Source organism: Alligator mississippiensis, chromosome 2, assembly GCF_030867095.1.
Source record: "Alligator mississippiensis isolate rAllMis1 chromosome 2, rAllMis1, whole genome shotgun sequence".
In the NCBI taxonomy this organism is placed as follows: domain Eukaryota; kingdom Metazoa; phylum Chordata; order Crocodylia; family Alligatoridae; genus Alligator; species Alligator mississippiensis.
In genome coordinates this window covers 195678537-195701214 of record NC_081825.1, presented here as the reverse complement: position 1 = coordinate 195701214, position 22678 = coordinate 195678537, and the positions used below count along the sequence as shown (strand labels likewise).

General features: G+C 43.7%; 1 protein-coding gene across 1 annotated transcript in view; it reads right to left on the bottom strand.

The window, feature by feature from the left end:
• Positions 1-22678, bottom strand: part of RRAS2 (RAS related 2) — a 79999-nt gene that overhangs the window by 10076 nt on the left and 47245 nt on the right. The window contains exons 2-4 of the mRNA XM_006270586.4: positions 13318-13405; positions 10949-11051; positions 7755-7863 (exon numbers count right to left, since the gene is read on the bottom strand). Coding sequence (XP_006270648.2) covers positions 7755-7863; positions 10949-11051; positions 13318-13405 — 300 coding nt within the window. The remainder of the gene's footprint in view (positions 1-7754; positions 7864-10948; positions 11052-13317; positions 13406-22678) is intronic.

Genomic DNA, 22678 nt, shown 5'->3' with positions numbered 1-22678 from the left:
CAAAGCAGTGGAGCCCAAGTAAGTGAATTTTTCAACCACTTCCAGGATTTTGTCATTTATTCCACCTTCAGGAGGGCAGTCAACTTGCGGAACCATAACTATTGTGTTCTTTAGGCTAATGGTCAGACCAAAAATAGTTACAAACACAATATGCAGCATAAGTGCAACCTTCTTACTGGAGAGCAAAAAACCAAACAAACAAGACAAAAAACCCGACTCAACGACACACAAGAAAAAAAACCAAACAAACAAGCCATGCAGCAGCTGAATTCTTGCTTCAGACTGAGGTGGAAGCATGATTTTAGAGTAAAGGTAGGATATAGTAGAAGCTCTATGTGGTTCGTCTTCTAAAGTAGCAGTGCTAGCGTACTTGCAAAAATATTTGGCAACAGCAGCTGAGTGTACAGTAGTAATTGCTCAATGCCAAAATACTCCTTTCATTGTTTCATTTCCAGACTAATTTTAGAAAAGCACTGTCCAGTGGCCCAAGATCAAGTCATTACAATTTAAAAATAAAGACAGGCAGCAATTAAAACCTTACTTAGACTTGTAAATACAGCAAAAATGTGCCAATTCATGACCCCCAGGAAAGAGATGGTATGGTTCCATTTTAATTATCCAAACTGAAGGAAACAAGACATGCTGACAGTCAGATGACAGTAGTGAAAGAAAGTTAGAATTTCATAACTTGACTTATATATCAGCAATGCAAACAAGGAGATTTTCTTAATGTGATATGCCCTAGGTAATCTTAGGTCCATCATTAGAGAAAATTCTCACAGTAGTGAAAAAAACTCCTGTCAAAAATGTGAAGTATGAAAACAAAAGGTTTGAATACACAACAGTGTATAAATGTTATTGATATGTGATATCTGCAGACAGATGCCACTTTTATCCCAAGTGTAGAACAGTAGCAAAGGTCTCATTATTGAGACAACTGAGACAACTGTTGTTGTATGCCAAATACAGTCCTGTCATTCCATGCTATTAAACTGATTGCATGGCCTTCCCTTGCCACCCTCCGAGTGCCTTCAAAAGAGTTTTAGATACAAATGCTATTCATTACAGCCTTCCCTGCTCATTTCATATCTGTTTATATCACTGAGGGGGATGGAGAGATTTTGTGCTTGCAGTCCCTTCATTCAGGTGAATGGCAAAGGCAGAATATGAGGCTTTTACTTTTTTTCAAAGAGTTTATATGCCCATAAGCATTTAGCCCAGGGAATGTTAACAAAAGCAAGATCTATGATTAAAGCAGCAGCATGAGGAAGGTTTGGAACAGCTTTTTTTATGCTTTTGCAAGTTCATTTCACAGACAGACTGGCAATAGGCTTCCTCCAGTGCATGACAGCTTTCTTTTTCTTGTCGACTCTTCCCTCCTGCCTCAGGAATACAGCAATCATCTAAGCTTTGTCTGATGTTAGAAGACTGTTGAATTGTCATGATACATAGGGATTATTTTTGCATGCACCATTAGCTGCATATTAATCCATTATAGAAAAAAGCATCCCTAGCAATAATATATTATTAATGCATTTGCATCTGGTCTATGCCATCCTTTTGGAGTACTATACACAAAGTGACAAATGTCTGTTACCCTAAACTGATAAAGCAAGCAAAACCAAGTTTGACTTGCAGCATTCAAATATAAGAGCATGTTTTGGTCCTGTACACCATGTGAATTCTAGTGTACCATGGTCTAGATGTGCTCTTGGGCAAGGCATGGAGAAAACTGAGACATGGATGTCCTATCTATACAGCAGCAAGAGTTCTCCTCTTCCTCACAAAACAGTATGAGGATTAACATTTGCACAGAACTTGAGGGCTGTCCCACTGGTGGCGAGACAGCCGTCACAGCCAATCAGTGGCAAGGGGCAGGGGTAGCAGCCATTTTGCTATGCCAGCAGCCCCTCTCCCCCTTTTGCCCCCCCAGCAGGCTGCAGCAGCCTCAAGGACTGCTGGTTTCCCAAAGGGAGCCAGCATTTTATTTTTTGCAAGTCCACCCCCCCAACCCCGGAGCCTGCACTTTTTCATGGAGCCCTGACTTCTAGGCACAGAATGCAAGGTTCCTGCTGTGAGCAAGCCCCACCACCCCCTCCTTCCTGCCCTCTCCACCCCCATGCCCTGCCCTCCCTGCTCCACCTTCCCCTTATGCTCCAAGACTGCAGGACTTCCCAGCTTTTTCTCCGCTTGCCAGTAAGCAGCCTCCTCGAATTCGACTGACCCGTTTACAGGGAGCAAGCCGTTAAAAGATACAGTATTTAATATATCCTGTGCCAAGCTGGAAGCCCTTTGCATTAAGATGTTCCTGAAACAGAAGTAAGGGTTTGTTTTGAAGACTGTTCCAATATTGTAATCAAGTCCAAATGCTTAGATATATTAAAAAACGGTGAAGAATTAAGTGAGCATCTTGGATATATCAGATTGTCTATGAAAGGATCCAGCAATACCTACAAACCATAACCTGCCCCTCTCAAGTAAAAGATTAATGTTTCATAAAAGGCTATACTAAATGGTTTTCTTTTGAGGAAAAAATGTGGGCATCAAGACACTTGCATCTCTTACTTCACTGCAAGATGGCACCAAGTGTCTATTATTTCATTTCATAAGCACTGCAAACAGTACTTTTTGCAGTGGCCCAGAAGGTTACAGTGCTCTCTCTTCCCTTGTACCATCTGCTTCCAACAGTGTGTGAAGGAGCAAAGCAAGCAGTAAAATTAAGCTGTTAAAACAAGCCAGACTAAGCCGTTGATATTTTATCAAGGTCACTGTGTTCCCTGTCTGTCATCAATTCAACTGTATAACAGTCTAAAAAGCACTTACTAAAAGCCAGATGCCACAAAGCTTATGTTATTAATTATGCATTGCCTGTATTCACATGTATGTCACTATAATGGCATTTTGTTGTGTGCATCATTATTCAGTGACCCATTAGTATTTTCATCTCTGCAAATACTTTTCAGTATGGTATGGTTAAAACAGTGATTCTCAAACCTTTCTGGATTTGAGGCACCCCTCTGGGTACCACTCAATTCACAGAAGCTAATCTCAAAAACTAATTTATGCATTACAAGGCTTACCTCCTTGTACAAGGGCTAGGCACTAGAGGTGATGGATCATCCAGGCAGGGACAAGCCTTAGTTTGGTTTATTGGCTTAGCTCATCTCCTTACACTTCGCAATACCCTTCAAAAGACCTGGTGGCACTCCCTGGTGCCCTGGTTGAGAAGCACTGGTTTAAAAGATCCGATAACTAAATATTAGCAAGGAGGTTAAACAAGAGTGCTTCCACTAAATGCCATTCGTGATGGACAGAAAACACAAACAGAAGAAATTAAAAAAAAAAAGTCCTTCCTGTAATTTTGCCTTCTTTGATAAAGGTGAATAAAAAACAGGTGCCTTTTTACAAGCAAGAAAGCATTTTTTAATCTTTTCTTATTTCAAATATCATTCCAATAAAGGGGAGCAGTCTACTCAGAGCATCACTACCAACCACTCCCCAGAAAGACTGAAAAGAATACTAACTAAATTCTGATAGACATTCATAAAAAAAAATATGTATACTTGCCTGCAGAGAATTATTTATCTGACAAGAGTAAAGAATTATGGTAGAATTAGAGCTCAGAGACATCTCTCTCCTTCTGCAGAAGTGCCCATAAGGGTGAAAACAAATTAGCCGACCTCTAAATTAATTCAAGCAAACTAGCCAAAAGGTATGGGACACCCTAGTGGGTGACATTTCACCATTTCTCTAGTTGGTGAAAGTTAGTCCTTCTTTGTTGTGGGTATAGGTGCTACTCTACAATCACTTGTAACTAGCCATAAAACAGTTCCCATGAATAAGAAAAACATTCAAGAAAGCTAAGTCAAGACAGAGATGGAGTCATTTTTTCTCTTTCCAGTTTCAAAATTAAATTCCTGAAGGATTCTCATTCTAGGGCTAGGGAGAAAAGTTGTATGCAATTTAAAATCAGTGTAAGTGCTTGGTAATCAGTTCAAATCTGTAACCATAGGTGATGCATTGGGGGAAGAACATGCCACCCCCCCAACAGCAAGTGCTCCAGCTGGTAGGGGTAATGGAGAGCACTAGTGCCCCCCTCAAAATTGACTCCCCCAGTTGCCAGCTGGCTGCTGAATGCCCCCCACCGCCCGGTCATGCCCCACTGGTTTCCCCCCCCCCCGACTCAGGAGGCACCAGTTGCCCATGCCTGTAACACAACAGAAGTTCAACACACCTAAACCGCTTCAAAGTGGCCAAAACCAGTTTAAGATAAACATGCAGTATCAGACTTCACCGATTTAGGTTAAAATCAGTTTACTGAACTTGTGTCCCAGATACCCTCCAGATTCAACTTAACTCAGTCCCCCCGGCATCCCAGGATGCTTTGCATTTCCCCTGCAAGCCCCTCCCCACACACAGGGTGGGTAGGCTCATCTTGGCCCAAGCCGTCTACTCTAGCCAAGCAGGGAGGCATGCTCTAGCACCCCCTAGCTTTTGGTCTGAGTCATTGCAGGCATATGGCTGCATTTTCAGAATCAAAAGTGAACATCTGTTCACTTGCTAATTCAATCTACACACGTTAAACTCATTTGTGAAGAATGAATCTATTCATCCTTGGGCTTTTTGACTGTCTGTACTTAGCCTAGAAGTTCAGCTGTTACATTTGGAAAGATGACATCCTTCAGGAAGTAAGAGTAATTCATTTTATTATATATCTCTTTAAACCAGTGACAGGGGAAGGAGGGATTTTGTGCTTGTAGTCCCTTTATCCATGTGAATTGCAACTCCACCCAAACAGAAGTATGCATTCACAACCAGTTTCAGCTAACCACTGCTTTAGAGAGTCTCCAAGGAGGTAGATCTGCTTCAGTTCTGAAGTTCCAGTTATCCAACACATTCTGAGAGCAAGTGTTTGCATCACCACCTTAGAACAGTTTTATGAATCATCAGCTGACATAGACAATGATGGTATTTGAAGTTGTATAATCATCTTCAATGGATTTGCCACAAAGAATGCTCAGGAGGCAGGCCAGATCCTGAAAGGGCCTTAGAGAGCACCTCTGAAAATTAAATCATGCCACAGTGGGGCTTGTCCACTTTAAATTGTCTGGTTGCTATGTGGAGATAACCCAGTCATACAAAGGATTTACAACAGAAAAAAAGTCACCCAAAGAGCTGTAATGCAGCTGCCATTCTTCTTTAAGCTAGTAAGCAGGAGTAGCAGGAACTTCATTAAAATCTTCAGTATACAGAGAGAGCAAACCAGACAATGATTTTTAATTGGTGTAAAGTTCAGATAACAATGGACAGAGCAAAGTCAGGGCACAGAGTTTCATCATATGGTCAGGGAAAGCCATAAGGCACCGTTAGCCTGGATAAACAGTACTTGATTAAACTTTACTATGCCCCTCCCCACCATAAAGGCGGTGTCTTCTCTGGGCAAAAGAGAATGTGTGCATTCTTAATGAGATAAAATCCTAGTAAAGACAAAGTAGATTACAGCTGTCATAAGAGTCAAAACAACTTAATGCTCCTTCCAGAGAAAGCAATAGCAAATGCATCTTGTTAACAGCTGAAAGAATCTTTAACTTATATGTTCTTTAACCAGGTAACTAAAACTGCCTTGTTTTCTCAAGGATTTCACCTGGAGTTAGGCACCTTGGGTTATCAACACCACTCCCTTCCCTACCCCTCCCATTTTTTTTAAGCACTTCTGTTCCCCACCCATCTCACCTAAGCCCACTCTGTCTTAGGCCTGCAGCTGCCCCATCCCTCCTCATCCTAGTAACTCTCAAAGGAGCATTACTAGCTGCCTACCTACAACTCAACACTATTACAAGCAAGAAATGGGACACAACAGCAGCAGTACAACGCTAGGGAAGAGGGGGGCTATGAAGGCTCAGATGCTTCCCTGGGCTATGAAGTCCTGAGACCCCCTGCAGGGTGCTGCACTCCAGATGGACACCAGATGGAGCTGCTTTGGCTCCATCTGTCCTTCAGTGCTTTGCCTCCAGGTTCTTTCTGACCAGTGATCTTCAAATCAAGCTCCCAATTGCTTAGGGTTGTTTTAGGGATTTTTTAAGCAAACTTTATAGACAGGTGGTGAGTGAGGAGCTTCCTGCCCCCCCCCTTTTTAAAGTGTCAGGACACTGGGGCCGGGCGGGGCAGCCATTGATGTGGCTGGGGAAGTAGGTGGGGGTTGGGGGGTGCTCAGGGGGTCTGAGGGAGCAGGCAGGGGATGGGCCCCCGACAGGTCTCCACCTATGGTCCCCTCCCTCCTCCTCCAGGCCCCGCCATCTACTTACCGGCACAGAGTCCAGGTCCAGCTCCCTGCGGCAGTGAGCGGGGACTACCCATATCTCTGAATCTTTTCTAAATCGATTCAGGGAGCTTTGAATCAATTTGGACCTTTTTATTGGTCTCTTGATTCGATTTGGAGATTTGGCCACCAAATCAAATCAGCACCCAAAGCTTCGCACGGCCCTAGAAGTTAATACCATCTCTATACCTCATATGAAACTGGTTATCCAGCACCACCCACCCACCCACACCTATGCCACTGCATTCCAAGATCACACAGGCCAAAAATCTAAGTTCTTTATTCCTAGGTGCAGGACCTTGCACTGGGTTGTATTTATATTGTTCAAACTGTTCCCCCTTACCAAGCCATCATCAAGATCACTATGTAGCTAACTTATATGTTTCCATAGTTGTTCTTGGACTTAAGTCAACAATTCTAGGTTTTCTTCCTGGATAAGGTAACTATCATTTTAAATCCATTTAACACATTTATTTGCATACCAGATACAACTTCCCTCCCAAAATAGCTATTGAAAATTGGGGTGCACGTCATAAATAAGAAAGCAATAGTTTGGTTTTAAAAGCATGATCGTGCATAGCAGGTGATGCTAGTGTCATTACTTCATGTAGGCATACCAAAGTTTCAGTCATACACCCATGCTATCTCTACAATTGTCGAGCCAGTCCTGCAGCATACAAACGTGCTATCATGAGTAGAACAGCAGTTTTATGTATTTTTTACTTGTTGCACAGAAGTAATTTAATGTAAGTAAATTTCTTTTCATTCTGCCCTCAAAAAAAGGCACTAGTCTTATTTGGAGGCATATGGTATGTAAATAAATACAGTATTAAAGAAATGCATTACTTTTGGTTAACTGACAGCCAAAGTTTGCCAATTGGCTGCATAATCTATTTTGTATGTTAAATAATCTTAACAAGTACAGTTAATGATTACTCAGTTATATATAAAACGATAGTGAATTTCTCATGTCAAAAGCTATAAGCATGAGAGATTTTAGGTTTCCCACCACAGCTTGCATTAGTGTTCTACTGTATATAGTACGTTATGACTAATCTTTGCTGTGAAAAAATACTGAGTGGGGAAGAATTGGACATGGTGCTCATGTCTTAGCAATAACATCATAATTAAGATCTTTCAATCCAATATATTACTAGGTCTGGCTCCAACCTCACTTTAGAATCTACTGTATATGGAAGAATCACAAAAGAAGATACTGTACAGGGAAATGTTAAAGTGCTCAACTATAGTAGTTATTTTGTGTATTAATCTTTCACTGTGATTACTTATTTAAAAATGTACAAGTCATCAGTTTCTTTGCTCTCCCTGCTAATTTGCAATTTCAACTCAATCCTCTTGATAGTTTTTATAGCAACCCCTACACAACCAATTGAGATGCTAGAAAATAAGCGAAGACTAACTTCTAGTAGTTTACCTGTCTTTGATGGTCCAGATCTGCTTTGTTACCAACTAAAATCATAGGAAATTCATCACGGTCTTTCACTCTAAGAATCTGCCTTTGAAACTTGTAGATTTCTTCAAAGCTGAAAAGAGAGGAAGATGTCAATGTACTATTACATGTGCTCTGAAGCCATGGTATCATAGGCAGGCCCCTCAGATTGTATGTTTACATGAAAGGAGGAGCAGCAGGTGTCAATTTTCATTTCATTGCAACACAGGGCATACAAAAATTAGAGAATTACCAAGCTTTCACAAAACTAAATTGAATCTTTACACAAGTTGGTGATATAGAATTTAGAGGACCTGCTCCGACTTCCTGGAGTGGGAGTCAGCAATGTTTTCCAGTAGTGGCCACTTTCATGGAGCTTAGCTCCAAACACTGGATGCTTCCAACCCAGCCCATACTGCCAGAGCAGGAGCCAGAGTCCAAATCCAGATCTATTAGGCCCTGCTGCCCACATCTATTGCTGCCACTACCATGTGGACAAAGCCCCCTGCTACCAAAACCCCATTTCTACAGGCCAGCCAGGGGTGCTTGCCCACCCCTGTTTGGTTAAGTACAGACAATCAAAAAGCCCAAGGTTAAATCAATTCAATCTTCACAGGTTAGTCTAAGTTGCATTGCTTAACTCATAAGCAAGTGAAGAGACATTCATTATGAATCTGGAAGGGTAGCCAAACAACTGCAGTGGCCCAGCCCAGAAGTTGGGGCACACTAGAACATGTCTCCCTGCTTGGCTGGAGCAGACTGCTTGGGCCAAGCCTAGCCTACCCACCCTGTGGGGAGGGGGAGCTTGTGGGGGAGGTGCAAAGCATCCTGGGATGCTAGGGGACTGAGTTAAGCTGAGCTGAGGGGATCCAGGGCAAAAGCTCAATAAACCAACTTAACCTAAATCAGTTAAGTCTGATACTACATCCACCCAGATTCATCTTAAACCAGTTTTGGCCATTTGAAAGCAGTTTATGCACACTGAACTTTTGTTGTGCGATAGATCTGAACTGGTTTCCGATCACTTATACCAGTTTATGTGCAACTTCTGTCCCTAGCCTTTGAGAACCACAAAGAACATGTACTGATCAATATGATAGGGATGGTACAGCTTCTGAATTTTCTTAATATGAATGTCTTGAGTTCCTGAATCTTATCTTAATTTTTGGTTCAACGTTAATTCAAGTCACTATCGTCAGAAACAAACCGAGTGAAAAGTATCTCCTGAAATCAGGAGGGGCTTCCTGCCTCCATTTAGGCAGCAAAGGCATTTTGTTAGTTTCCATAAATAGTTATACAGAAAATTAATTCCATTCTTCTATGGCCAGAGCCCACAGGAAAACTTAACATTTAGAATAAAAAAGCAGAGGTCAAGACTTCCAGGAAAGGAAAAGAGCAATAAATATCAGTGGTGGGGGAAAGGAGAGGGGAAGGAGTAAAATTTAAGAACTGAATCCAAGCACCCAAAATCGAAATTCCCAGCCAAAATATGTAGCCTTATAAACAAAAGGGATGAATATTATTTCAGCTAGTCTCATCCAAAAATCCAAGCAGGCCTCCCAATGTAGCTTCCAGCTACTTCTGACCATTAACTTTGTTCTTAATTATAAAAAAAGTTTATCCAGTTAGGAAAAGCTATTTCCTGGAAACACAGGAAAAGGGGAAGCATTCAACTGGCCAATAAGGGCACAGTTTCCTGCCTGCAAGATAAAGGCAAGGGCAAGAACAGGGCAAATTAAAATTGGACCTGGGAACCATGAGCCTTTAGAAGAGAGCATGTTCAAGGGGCTGAGCAGCAGCAGAGCAAAGAGTAAAGAGAAAGAAGCTGCCTTAAGGCAATGAAAGAAGAGGCCAAGCAGAGCAAAGAACTGTGCTACCAATCAAACTTTGTTTATACAAGGAAATATTTATGTTTAAAAGTCATACTTTTGCTTTCATAAATTCAGCTGTATGAAATGTTTATTCTGTTGGGAGCCTGGTATAAGTGGCTCTCCAGCTACAGATGCTGAAAACATCTGCATGTCATTTAAAACTTGGGCAGAGTGAGCCTAAACCACCATGCTCCCGAAATCAGTGCCTGGAGCCAGAAATCTATCTACATATGGTCCCAACTTAGCTAATATTCAAATAGCTGGACCAGTGTTTACAGCAGGTATTCTTTGGAAAAATGCCTCCCCTCAGAGGGGAGGGATCCAGTTGATGTCACCCACAGAAACAAACCATTGGGAGAAGTAAACTGTCAAGTACACCTGAGGTTACTGCTGCTCTGCTCAGAGATTGGTGATGGTTGTGGGTTGGGTACACGCAACTCTGCTTTCCAGCAGCAGTAAGATAAATTACTGCTAATGCCTATGTTCCTCCCTGGATCAGATCCACTTCTCTACCTAGGCCCACCCTGACCTGCAGCCAGTACTAGGAGAAGGTACAAGGAATCTTGTATCAGGCTGTTATGAAAAAAGTCTAGGTCCCTTTCCATGTCCTTATATAGTTAGAAAGTGATGTAAAGCAAGCCCTAAAACATGGTGTTAAAGGCACTGCCTTTATTAGATGGCAAGCAACAGTTCAGATCTGCTAGCCACACCAAGTCTCCATGACAACTTTTAAGATCCCCCTAAATTTAATAATAAAGATGCTGTTGCTCTATGAAGTTTTTGCTACAACATATACTATTGGGATAAAGCTCCATGAGAGGGAATTGTGTAGTCCAGCCACAAAGCTATGGCATCAGTTGTCATATCTGTTAACAGCTACACAGTAGAGCCCTGACCATTTAGTACCAGGTGGTCTGCAACCCAATTCCTTCACACCAAGTTGCTAAATTAAAAAAACCAAGTCACTCAGCTGTTTGCTGCAGCTTTTAATTCAGTTCCATGCAGCTGATCAGATAAGCTGTGCCTTTTGAAACAGAAGCTGCAGCAACCAGCTGGAGTAGCTCTGCATTTCTACGCAGCCATTTCCTGCAGCTACAGCTTGATTCATTTATTTACTTCTGTCAGACACACTGACATAGACTTGCTAGTGTACAAGCACTCATCTTTGTGACGGCTGGACATTTCCTTGGTTAGGTTCTGTAGATCTTACTGTACCAGATAGGATTATTGTAATAGTTACTGATGCAAACAAGTGGTTTTAGACTGAGCTTCAAGATACATTTTCATATATTTTCATATCAGACTTACCTTCCTCTATCTGTGACAGAAAAGACAAGCAGAAAGCCCTCCCCTGTCCTCATATACTGCTCTCGCATGGCTCCAAATTCTTCTTGTCCTGCTGTATCTAGAACTGAACACATGTAGAAGACTAGTTACCCACAAGCATAACAAATACTAAAGAAACTGATATAATGCTCCCCCTTTTTTTTTTTTTTTATTCTCAGATTTCGCCATTCATGGGGGATACGAGAACATAATCCCCGTGAATGGTGAGGGTCACCTGTATCAGGATTTTCTCTTCTTCTGAAGGCTACATACTGCAGGATTCCTGCTCATGGATCTTAGCTTTTTAGAAAAAAAGTGGGAGGACTCTAACAAGTGATGAACTTTTTTATGGTTGGCTTCAACTTTAAGGCACAGACCCAGTAAGAAGAGGCTGCATAAAATCGGATCTAAAGACAAGGAGCAACAGAAGGCCTACTCTATCACTGATTAGTTTATAGCAGGCAAGCGTACCTGGAGGAATCTTTTCAAATAGATTTCTAACAGGGAACTAAGGGTGGAATCAGGCATCGCCTGACATCTCATTTATGCCACCATAAAAGTTTATGGCGGCACAAATGCTGAGCAAACACATCAGTACTCTTTATTACGCCAGATAAAAGAAAAATCAGTGGCATAACAAGAGGTGGTAACAGATTCTGCTGCTTTATTCTGGTGGACATCCATTAGTTCTTCAGGAGAAGAGTACAAGCTGCCTGAGCTGCTTGCACTCTCCTGCCATGCTGGCAAGGACTCTGGAGGTTTGAGGGGCCCTCAAGCCCCCAGAACACTTGCCACTTTGCCCCCCCCTTAGAAGCACACACCAGGGAGTTTCTGGATACCTCTCCATAAGCAGGAAATTTTGGGATTCCCTAATCAGCCAGACCCAGGACACAAGTCTGGCTGAGCAGGGAGAGTGGGACTTTTCCTGTCCAGGCAGACCCACAACCTGGGTGTGGCTGGGTAGAGAAAAGCCCCAGTTTCCCTGCTCAGTCACACCTGTCCCCTGTGATCGCTAGGGACAGGTCTGGCTGAGTGGGGAAAACAAGGAGATTACATCACCCCTTGGCCTGCACCATTAAGAGTGGGACAAAGGACAATGTATGCTTCACCCAAGGAAGTGGCTCAGCTGTGCCACACTGATCTGTTTTATTCAGCAATATATATTTCTAGCCCTAGGTAGAACATTTGGAAGGCAACATTTATACCCTGCATAGGTGGCAAGCAACCAGTACATGACTTCACTTAAATGGACTCCACTACCTATAAATAAGGGTCTACCCAATTCAAGGCAGCAGCAGGCCAATTTCGCAAGCAGATCACAGGGTCAGGTGCCATGTTTGTGGGCTTATCATGACAGCCCCCCCCCCCCCGACCTCTGATCGGCCAAAGGGCCCTGGTGGCCCCACCCCCTCTGCTGATTGGTGGAGGGCTGTCATATGGCCCCACCCCTTGCTGATGATTGATGGGGGGCTGCACAACAGAAAGCCATCTCAGACAATCAGCAGAAAGGGGTGGGGACAGCAGTCATCTTGTCTGCTTGCTTTCATGCCGGCAGCCCATTTCGTGCTGGGCTGCATGGCTGGAAGAACTGCTGGCTCCCTCTGGGAAGCCAACATTTTATTTCTAGTAATGGTTTTTCCCCCCTGTAGAGCTCAGAGATGACCCGATTTTGTGATTCCCACAAAATCTGCATAACTGTGACTTGAATAGGCCCCTATCCATAAATATGGTGACCATATTAATTTTGAAGGCAATTCAGGGCAAGTGGGCGCCCCGCCCTCAACACATGCCTCTGTTCCCCTCCCAATCCCGCGTCTCCCAAGAACCATGATGGTGAACCAGGGTGGGGTGGGACAGTATGGAGGCCCACAGCCAGGCTCCATCCTTCACATAGAGGCTGGACCCTGTGCCCCTGAGGCTCCATCAGCACATGCTGCATGGCCACACAGCACCTCCCCCTGCCACCACCAGCCACCTGGGCCACCATGGGCAGCTCAGGCCTTGGCAATGGCCACAGTGGCAGAGCATGAGGGTGGCCATCCCAGCTCACCCCATGCAGATACCAGAGCCCTGCCGATTCCCACCGCAGGCTGGAGGAGTGGGGCTCAGCCCAGTCTGCCCCCTCAGCCTTTAGCCACTGCTCAGGAAGAGCTGAGCGAGGCAGCTGTGACAGTCAATTAACTGCATATTCATAAACTTCTAGCATACAATCAGGAAAGCAGCCAGTCACTGCTGTAAATCAACACACAAAATAAATACATAGTGTACAAATCTGACCATTCCACCCTCTTATTTTTAAGACACTACCAGCTAAACTCTTAAATATTTATAAGTTATGCTTTTTTACTTACTATCCAACCTTGCTGCCCTCTCATCTATCACACATTGTTTGGTGTATGAATCTTCAATTGTTGGATCGTAATCCGTGACAAAGTAGGACTGTAGAAGAGAGAGAATTTGTTTAATCATAGCCATTGCAAAAATTCACAGATTTACCATGGTTGAAGTAGTTCAGACTGAAGACTAAGGAAAAAGTTCACTATGTATTGAGATGAGAGATGTGTAGTTCCCTGAACAACCTAAAAGAAAAAAAGCCTCTATATATAAAATCAGAGAAGCCAATGATGCAAAAAAGGTTAAGCATCATCTGACAAGCTGTAGTATTTGACACAGAAAAGAAATAGCATCTAAAAAGGGTCTATATGTTGCTTGTTACATGTATTTTTTGTTGCTAATGGGATAAATATGTATTAGTCCTCTTTTGGGGAAGATTTATAGCCTGTGTAAACATTTAGTGTTGTAATAATGTGAAATTATAAACAGAGCAAGTGTTTGAGAAGCATCACAAGTACTGTACAAGCTGTTTATCTAGAAAAATTAGTTATAAAAGGATTTGAGAGTTATGTTACTGAACTCCTTTCAGGAAATTCTTGGCTGCTTTTGTAGTTATCCTAAGCCCATTCTCCATTGTCTTTACTTTCTATTTGTAAGCACGAGATCAAGTTCATCCCTGGTGTGATTACCTATAGACCTTTCTACTCTTCCTTCAGGTTACACAATTCAAACTAAACGGTTCTTTCTACTCAAGAATTGCTTTAGTCAATAGCTGTATCTTGACCTAAATCATCTTTTTAGGTTTCCACTCTCTTTTACACCTGGACCAAAACATTTGAGGGCGGTTAGTCATGTTTTCTTCCACAGGCATATGCAAAAAAATCTAGAAGCATTTTAAATGGTTGTGGAAGGGAAAAGGAGGGGAGCGCCTCCACTGTCACAATCTCTAAGGTTCAGTTCCAAACACCAACTTTTACCTACATAAAAAAGTGAGGCCACCTGCTATTAAGGTTCTTGTCACTTTGATAACCGGTTTGGTACTACGTACCCAGAGTGAAGCAGAGCAGCTCAGACAGAGACAGGCTTAGTGCTAAAGAATCACTTTGTCTGGGATAGTTTGTTAACCAGCAGTCTATGAGACAAATTTAGGTTTTTATTTTTAAAGCTTGCAACTAACTTTCACTAAAAAAAAAAATAAGCAAAATGACATGCCAGTCTCCAAGCTTTGGTTAAGTTCCCTTGACACAGCCACCATCATCTTCATTTTGATTTGTGAATATTTCAAAAATGGAAGGATATTAGACACCTAGAGAGTTCAGAGTGCTTTAACACATGCTTGTGCACCACTCTTGCCTCTTTGCACAAGCACAAGTTTGAAAGCATGAACTCTATTCTATAGTCCAAAGGAAAAAGTTAATTCTTCCAGCACCATACAACCTACACATTAGCTTTTACTTTATTAGTCTTGCTACTTAAAAGTTGAATCCAATTTAATTGTTTATTTATTTCATAAATTCAGGCACCAGAGGCAGCATGCCTTTCTTCCTAGCCCCATATTTTCAAACAAAACTAATTCTGCTCAACTTCAGACTAAACAGAGCTAACTAACCCTCTCAATTTTAAAGGTTGTTGTTACCAGAACCAACACTTGTTTTGTTTTTTTTGCTTGAATAAGGCCGATTCATAATTTAATTTGTATCAACATTTATTATTGCGGTCAAAATATAAACAGCAAAATACAAAAGGAATAAAATTATTTGATGGTAACAAACTTAGTTTCATTCTACAATCCAGTGTTCTGGGGTGTTTCAAGTGGAACACATCTATAGCCTTGTTTAAAGCTTTGTCCTCTTCCCTTCTAATCAATAAGAATATTAACATTAGGCAGGTGCAGCATAAGAACTTCTCACCAGAGAATCAATGCCATAATCAAGCCCATTATACCCATGTAATTTGTACCTTGCTGGTAACATGGATGTTTTGCAGGAGAGAAACTTCTAATTTCCTTGTATTTGTTCTGAGCCTACATTATTTTAATTATCCAAAAATCCCTGTTTCACTTTCAAAAGCTACAAGGGTCTTGAAAACAAAAATAGAGTAAGTCTATGACAAATCAATTGAGCCTCAAGTTAAACACTACTTTAAAAAGTTGACCTCTGATTAATGAACAGGCAATAAAGTGAAACTCAAATATTCTCATCTAAACTTTAAACAAGCCATGCAAGTTTGAAAGTAAAAGAATCTGGTCTTGGAATAGGAAAGATTAAAATGTGATCTTGTAGCAAAAGCTGTTCAACTATAGATTTAAAGTGGTATTTCTATAAAAAGAGGTTTGTGTTTCATACCAGTAAGAGTGAAGTATATATTAAACATTTCAAGATCTAAATAGAAAGATTACATAACTGCACTGAGATTTTTTCCCACTGAAACCCATGACAATTAGAGGTTTTTGAAAGACAACTGTTTCTTAAGCAAAGTGATTGTAAAGCACTACACGTGCTGCTTTACAAAATGCCAAATTTTGAATGAAATGCAAGGTGTGGAATCAGCTTGCTGCCCACTTGATTAGTAAATATATATTTTTTAAATGTTGATTTTAAAAGTGTTAGAAGAAATGCCAGATTATTCCCATGCTATGAAGAAACAATCAAGTACTTTGGGGATTCCTCAGAGGGCTTTTCCTTGTTCGTCTTTCAAGAGCCAAGTACAGAGAGAACTCATTGTGGAAAAATGAGACGCAACATGGCTCTGTTTAAAGCCTCCACTATTGCATGTGTTTGAATTTTGATTCTTCTCAAAGATAATGGGCAAACATGATTACATATTGGTTCATTTCATCTTGCACCTTTAAGTAGTGCATCAATTAATTTAGGCAGACAAGGTTCGTTAGGTAAATCTGATACTTTAGACCAACTCAAATAGTTGGAAAAATTCTTCTTAGCAAGCTTCCAATTTTTTCAACTATTTGAGTTGGTCTAATAAAAGATAACAGATTTACCCCAAGAACCTTGTCTGCCTATGTCCTTAGACCAACATGGCTATAACCTACACCCCTCAATTAATTTATTTGTTCACTGTATATGCTGTCCTTCCCAATGAAATCCTATTCCCCACTTGCCTGTTACTTCACTTGTAACACAAGTAGCACAGGCAAAGACAACAGAAGCAATGCAGATACATACACTAGAAGTATAAGTGACTGCAGAAAATCTTTTTTTCCAGAAAAACACTCTGGAAATAAAGGAAGGTGAGAGAGACTGCCTAGAAGCTTTAAACAGGTCTTAAAAGCCTAAGGAGGGTGAAAGGAGAGTGCAGAACAGATTTGAGGAATTCTAATATAATAAAAGCCTTAGACTGCCCATCTGTAATGCTCCAAGCCAACGGTGCACGCGCTGCCAAGAGTGTGCACGCCACTGCTGACTGGTTGGCAAGGGCACAGAGCATTATGGACAGAGGGGGCGAGGGAGTCATCACGCCCCCCCACTCCCCCAACAGCTGGCAGGGAGCAGGTGGTGGTGGACAGCCCGGGCAGGCTTCTGGAAGCTCAGGCTTGGTGGGCTTCCAGTGCCCGGTGCACTGTCCCCACCGCCTTCTTCAGCGGCTAGCACACCCAACAGCCCTCCTGCTGCCTTCCTGCACTGCCCCAGGGTCAAGGCAGCCCATCCCCAGGCAGTCCCAGGCACCAAGGACAGTGCACAGGGTGCCAGAAGCTCCAGGGGCTGAGGGGAAAGCTGCAAGGGACCAGATCTTTCCCCCTCTTGCCCTGGCAGAACCTGCCTGGGGCCAAACTGCTGGTAGTGTCTGAGCTGCAGGGGGGCCCTGGTCCTTCCCTTCCACAGTGGCAGTGCTGCCCGGGTAGGCTGCTAGTTCTTGCTTTTGATTGGAAAAATTGTGTGCTGCGTGTCCACAATTAAAAGAACTAGGTACTATTCCAGTTCACCAAGTGGCTTGCAGCCCAATCAACATTAGCACTGGGCAGTGCCTAGGAACATAAGAGCATGGAGTAGGCTGGGGCAGGCAAAATATGGCCCGTGGGCCAGATATGGCCTGCCAGGCAACTTAATCAGGCTTGCGGGTGCCCACCAACTAACTGTACCCCACCCAGCCCACATGCCCCACTCTCACTCCCGTGTGCAGAAGGGCTGGGCCCAGCCAGCACACAGCTCCTGGGTGGGGCTGCTGCTATGACTGCTGGCGTCCCACGGCTCCTCCTCGTCTCCCTGCTGTAGTGCTCACACTGAACAGCAGACAGAGAAGCAGCAGGGGGAGGGAGAGCTGTAGTGGGGCAGGAGTGTGGAGCCTGTGCCTAGGGGGTTAATGGGAGTACAGGCCTTGGGTGGGAAGGTTGGAGGGGTGTGGGGACTCCCCCCTGAAAAAAAAACTTCCCTCCCATGGTGCACAGTCTCTGCTGCCGGTGGCAGCAGCACAGGCAGCAGGCACTCAGAATACTCACAGCCCACACAAGCGCTGCCACAGCAGCATGCGACTCCAGCCAGCGCTGCACATGACAGCAAAGAGCACAGCCTGCCGAACCTACCTCTACTGTGCAGGGCTCCCCACAGCACATGTGCAGGTCCCAGCAGTCATACACCACTGGAAGAAGCCCTGTGCCATGGAGCCAGCTGCCTTTACTGCTCCCTCCCATTCAGGTCTCAGGACTCCACTGAGAAACAGAAGGCAGAGTCCTGGGACTTGCATGGCAGGGACTGGGGAAAAGCAGCAGGCTCTGTTGCACGGGGCTTCCCCTGGTTGCGTACAAGTGCCAGGGCTGCACATGCACCACAGGCAACCCCGCGTGACAGGTAGGCCAGACAGCTGCGCTCCTTGCTGCCACATGCAGCGTTGGCTAAAGTTGCGTGCTGCCAGGCAGTAGCACCTGAACAGGCCACGAATGCCCCAGTGATCACAGCCCATTCCTGCTATCACCACCAGCAGAGATTGGGTGCCATGGGGGGGGGGGGGGAAGAAGAGGGAAGTGTGTGGGGGTGTTCCCACCCCCCCAAGTCCCACACACCCACACCCTGCCCCCACAACCCCCATATACACTACAATATACCTTATACCCCCCACCTCTTCAACCCCTCCACACCCCTACCCCCAACCACACCCCATACACAATATACAAGAGCATGACTATTTTTGAGTTACTATGCAATCATCTTAATATATTGTATGTAAACACAAATCATAACATTTTTCGTAATAAAATTAAAATATGTATAGTATGTGTTTGACTTTTAGTATACGATTTGTTTTTTTTTTCCCCTGGTTCCAAGATGGCAACCCTCCTCCACAAAAGGGGTACTTCTGGCGGCAAGGGGAGGTAAGGCACCTAAAAGCTTGAATGACTGTTGTTAATCAAAGGGGTCATTTCCAACATTTATAAAGGCGTTAGTACGTCATCAGATTAAGCACAAGTATTTTTGGAAAGCAGACACAAAAAAGTACAACTACTTTCCACAGGAGTGAGAGGCATGCAGTTTTTGCTATGGAAATAAATTAAAGGCCATATATGAACAGCTTTATTGACTCAATGGTGATTTCAGCTTGCCAAATATTTACAGGCTCTGGACTACAAGCATTTTTGGTAATTTAGCAAGAAACGAGACAGCCACCCACCCTCCCCTCCTCCCACACACACGTGTACACACTTGGTCAAAAAAATTAGGAAATTTTTATGAATGCACAAGGATTTTTTTGTTTTGTTTTGAGGCAACCATTTCTTAGGGTGATCTATTTTGTTGGACCAACTGCATAGCTGGAATAGAGTTAGACAAGCTTTCCAATGCAAGACCTTCTTCAAGTCACCAGGATTGGTTTATATGATTAACCATTTAATTCTGTGAAATATTGACCATTCAATATTTCACCGACTATAAGGTCTTACAGATAGTGGAGGTTTTTCACTGGGAGTTGTATAAGCACACAATGAGACAGGTGTGGCATTCTGTATATTGCTCCTTAATAAAAGTTAAGGACCCTGTATTAATCAGGTAACAATGTATAACTGTGGTAGGCTGTTAAAATTTCTCATCTGAATATTTGGCCTAATTTACACTGGGAGTATTGGAATTTCTTACATGCCTATAATGCTTGAATTCACTGGGGATTGTACAGGAAAGCAAGACAAAGCAGTCTCATCTGGGAAAGCATTAAAAGATAATGAAAAAAACCAAGACCAAAAAACAATAATCCTGAAGAATCCTATAACCTGCCCCCAGTGCATGTAAAAGCCTTGGTTCTGATCCTTTTGGTGATCAAAAGGAAGTTACTGTAGTTTCTTGAGTATAATCCACACCTTTTTCACCAAAACAAGCTGGGGATAATTGAGGTGTGCATTATATGCCAGGAAAAGCACTTCCCATATTGGCTCAGAAATTTGGAGGAGAGGGGTGGTAGCATCATGATTTTTTTTTCCTTTTTGGGGCTGTCCAAAACTAGGGCTTGTGATATATTCAGGACATGTTGTATGCAAGGAAAATACGGTAAATCGTTGAAAGCCATTTGTGAAGGGATAACAGGGGCTTATATGTAGCCTGGGGATATCCAGGGAGATGTTACAAAGGAACCTGTAAGTCAGACTCTCATGTTTCATGCAAGGTTAGACACCTAAAGAGCCAAGGCTTGGCTAACTTGCTTTCTTCAAAATTATTTTCTCTGAATTACATTTGTTCTAAATACTTTGCTTTAAGGAGGCTGTTTGCTTGTGAGTTACCATGCTGTTGCAGCCAGAACAAAACACTGCAGATACTAAACACAAGTCAGTCCTGCTGAGATAACTGTACACAATACAATGGAGAACCGCAACCTGAAGCCTAGCCTAAAGAAAGATAAGAATTGTGCAGCTCCATCTTAAGAAAAGTGTTTCCTACTGTGCTCCTCTTGAACAAGGATGGATCAGAGCCGCAGTTACCTAGCTGATATATTTATCAGAAAAGAGTGGAATTTCATTACAGAAAAAGGTTTGTAGAACACTTTCTGATGATGCATCTGAATGAAAGCACAGCTCTGAAAGAGGAGACTTTTCCCATGTGATAAGTAGGGCCTAAAGATGAGATAGCCACAACTCTCATGGAGTCCAGGCCTCTCAGTCCATCCAGGACGAGCAGGAGAGAAAATTCTGCAAAAATCTAGAAAATGGTGGATAATGGAATTTGTTTTCATCTCCCCCACCACTCCACCAACCCCTCTCCCCCACAGCTGTAAAGAGCCTTAGGGCCTCCAAATAAAAACATAACCTTTACAGTGATAGATTAAAAGAGCTCTGTTTTTCAGGCTGGAAAGCACCCCCTTTCACAACATATTACAAGAGTATTCAATTTCTGGCCCGGGAGCCAAATGCAGCCTTCAGAGTCATGGGTCAGAAAGTTTGGCAGTGGGTGGAACAGTGGCAGTCAATACTGCCACCCCTCCCTGCTGCCAAAATCCCAAGCCCCAAGGAGTAGGTCAGAGAGGACATGACTCTCCCTCTACATGGGCACATCAGAGCCAGGCCAAGCCCCTCTCTCTCTCCACATAGCCGGGTTGGGTTGGGTCTGTGCCCCCTTCTCTCCACCCCTCCCCCCTGGGGCCAAACCACTTCCCTTTCCCTCCTCCTGACCAAATTAGCATCAAGGCATGCTTCCTTCCTTCCACAAGGCCAAGCTCTGCCCCCTCACCCCGCACTGCTGGGCCAGGCCCCCTTCCCCAATGGGGATGGATCACACCAGGCTGCTCCCTCCCCCCATCCCCTCTGCATGACCAGATGGGGCTCCACAGGACCCACCTTAGATGCTGGATTGGGTCCATGTGCAGATCTGGCCCTTTGGGGGGGGGGGGGAAGGAAGGGCAGGAGACTGGGCACTGACCATTGGACCTACCAACCTAAGAAGTCTGAGCACTACCATATTACAACACAGACTTTAACTGCACAACCACAACAACAACAACAAAAAGCTACTCCACCGACTGCCATTTGCTTATGCACTGAATTGAAGAGGCAACTGTGTAATGAAAATAGACACTGATACCAGACCAGAAAAACTGGCATTTGTGACCTCTGACAGTTTCATACATCACAACCATAATGTCCATTTTTGGTTTTTGGGGTTTTGTTTTTTTTTTTTTAAATATCATTGTTAGCTTGAAGGTGTACCTCAGGTGAGTGCTAATGGTAGCATTAGTTCAAATACTTTACAGCAAGGGTGGGCAATTATTTCAGTTGGAGGACCGCTTAAACAAGTTTGGTGAGCTGCCAAGGGCCGCATGGGCAGCCCTACCCCTTGACAGGTGCCCCACCCCTGGTTGCCATATTGGGACCAGAAGTCCCACCCTCTAACCTTTGCCACCATAAGTCCTTCCCCTTGCCCCCAGAAAATACTTCTTTTAGGGTGGGGGTTGCCATTTTGGAACCAAAAAAACCAAAACCAAAACCATATACTAATAGTCAAACACCTACTACAGTATAACCTCATAAATCCAGCATGCTTGGGACGGAGGACCTGCTAGAAAATGTGAAAATACTGGATTTTTTTAAAATGGAGTGGCGGCCAGACCCGAAACAGGGGTAGTGGTGTCCAGTCCCAGATCAGTGGCTGCACGTGGAGCAAGCTTCCCCCTCTACCGCTCTGAGACCAGCCACCACTACTCCCCAATGGAGTCTAGTTTTAAAGAGTGCCAGACTTGCAATAATTTTGGATTCATGAGGTTATACTGTGAATGTGTTTTAAATTTTTATTTAAAAATATTGGTCACAATTTGTGTTTACATACTATATACAGAGGGACTGCACACTCTTGTATATGGTGTGTGAGTGTGCATGCATGGTGGGGTGTGGGGTTGTGAGGATCCCCCCCACACACACTCCTACTTATGGCACCTAGCCCCCACTGCAGGCAGCAGCAGGCAGGGGTGCTGGGGGCGCTCGTGCCCATGTGGACACTAGCACCTGATAGCGCACCGTGTGTGTGGGGGCAAGGAGCGCGGCCTTCCCTGCCTGCCTACTGCAGGGGCTCTGTCTGGTGCACATACAGCTACCACACATGCAACACTAGGGGAAGCCCCACGCTGGAGCACACTGCCTTTCCTAGACCTGTTGTGCAAGTCCCAGGACTCCAGTGGGAGTGGAGGATACCACACCTTGCTTCCCCACAATCCCAGACCCCCGAGACTGCCAAGTCACTGCAGAGTTTGATCAAGTCTAGGCTACTGAAACTTTACAGAACTCATTCTGAAGAGAAGAGAAAAAGAAAAAGTAAAAATGCTCCCAGCCGCAGGTCAACTACCTGATGGGACTCCAATACAAGTAGGTGCAAGTACTCTCCCTTTGCCACTTGCCCACTGTGAAGTATTTTGGGCTGGGTGCTCACACTCATGCCTTGGTGTCAGAAACACAGCACT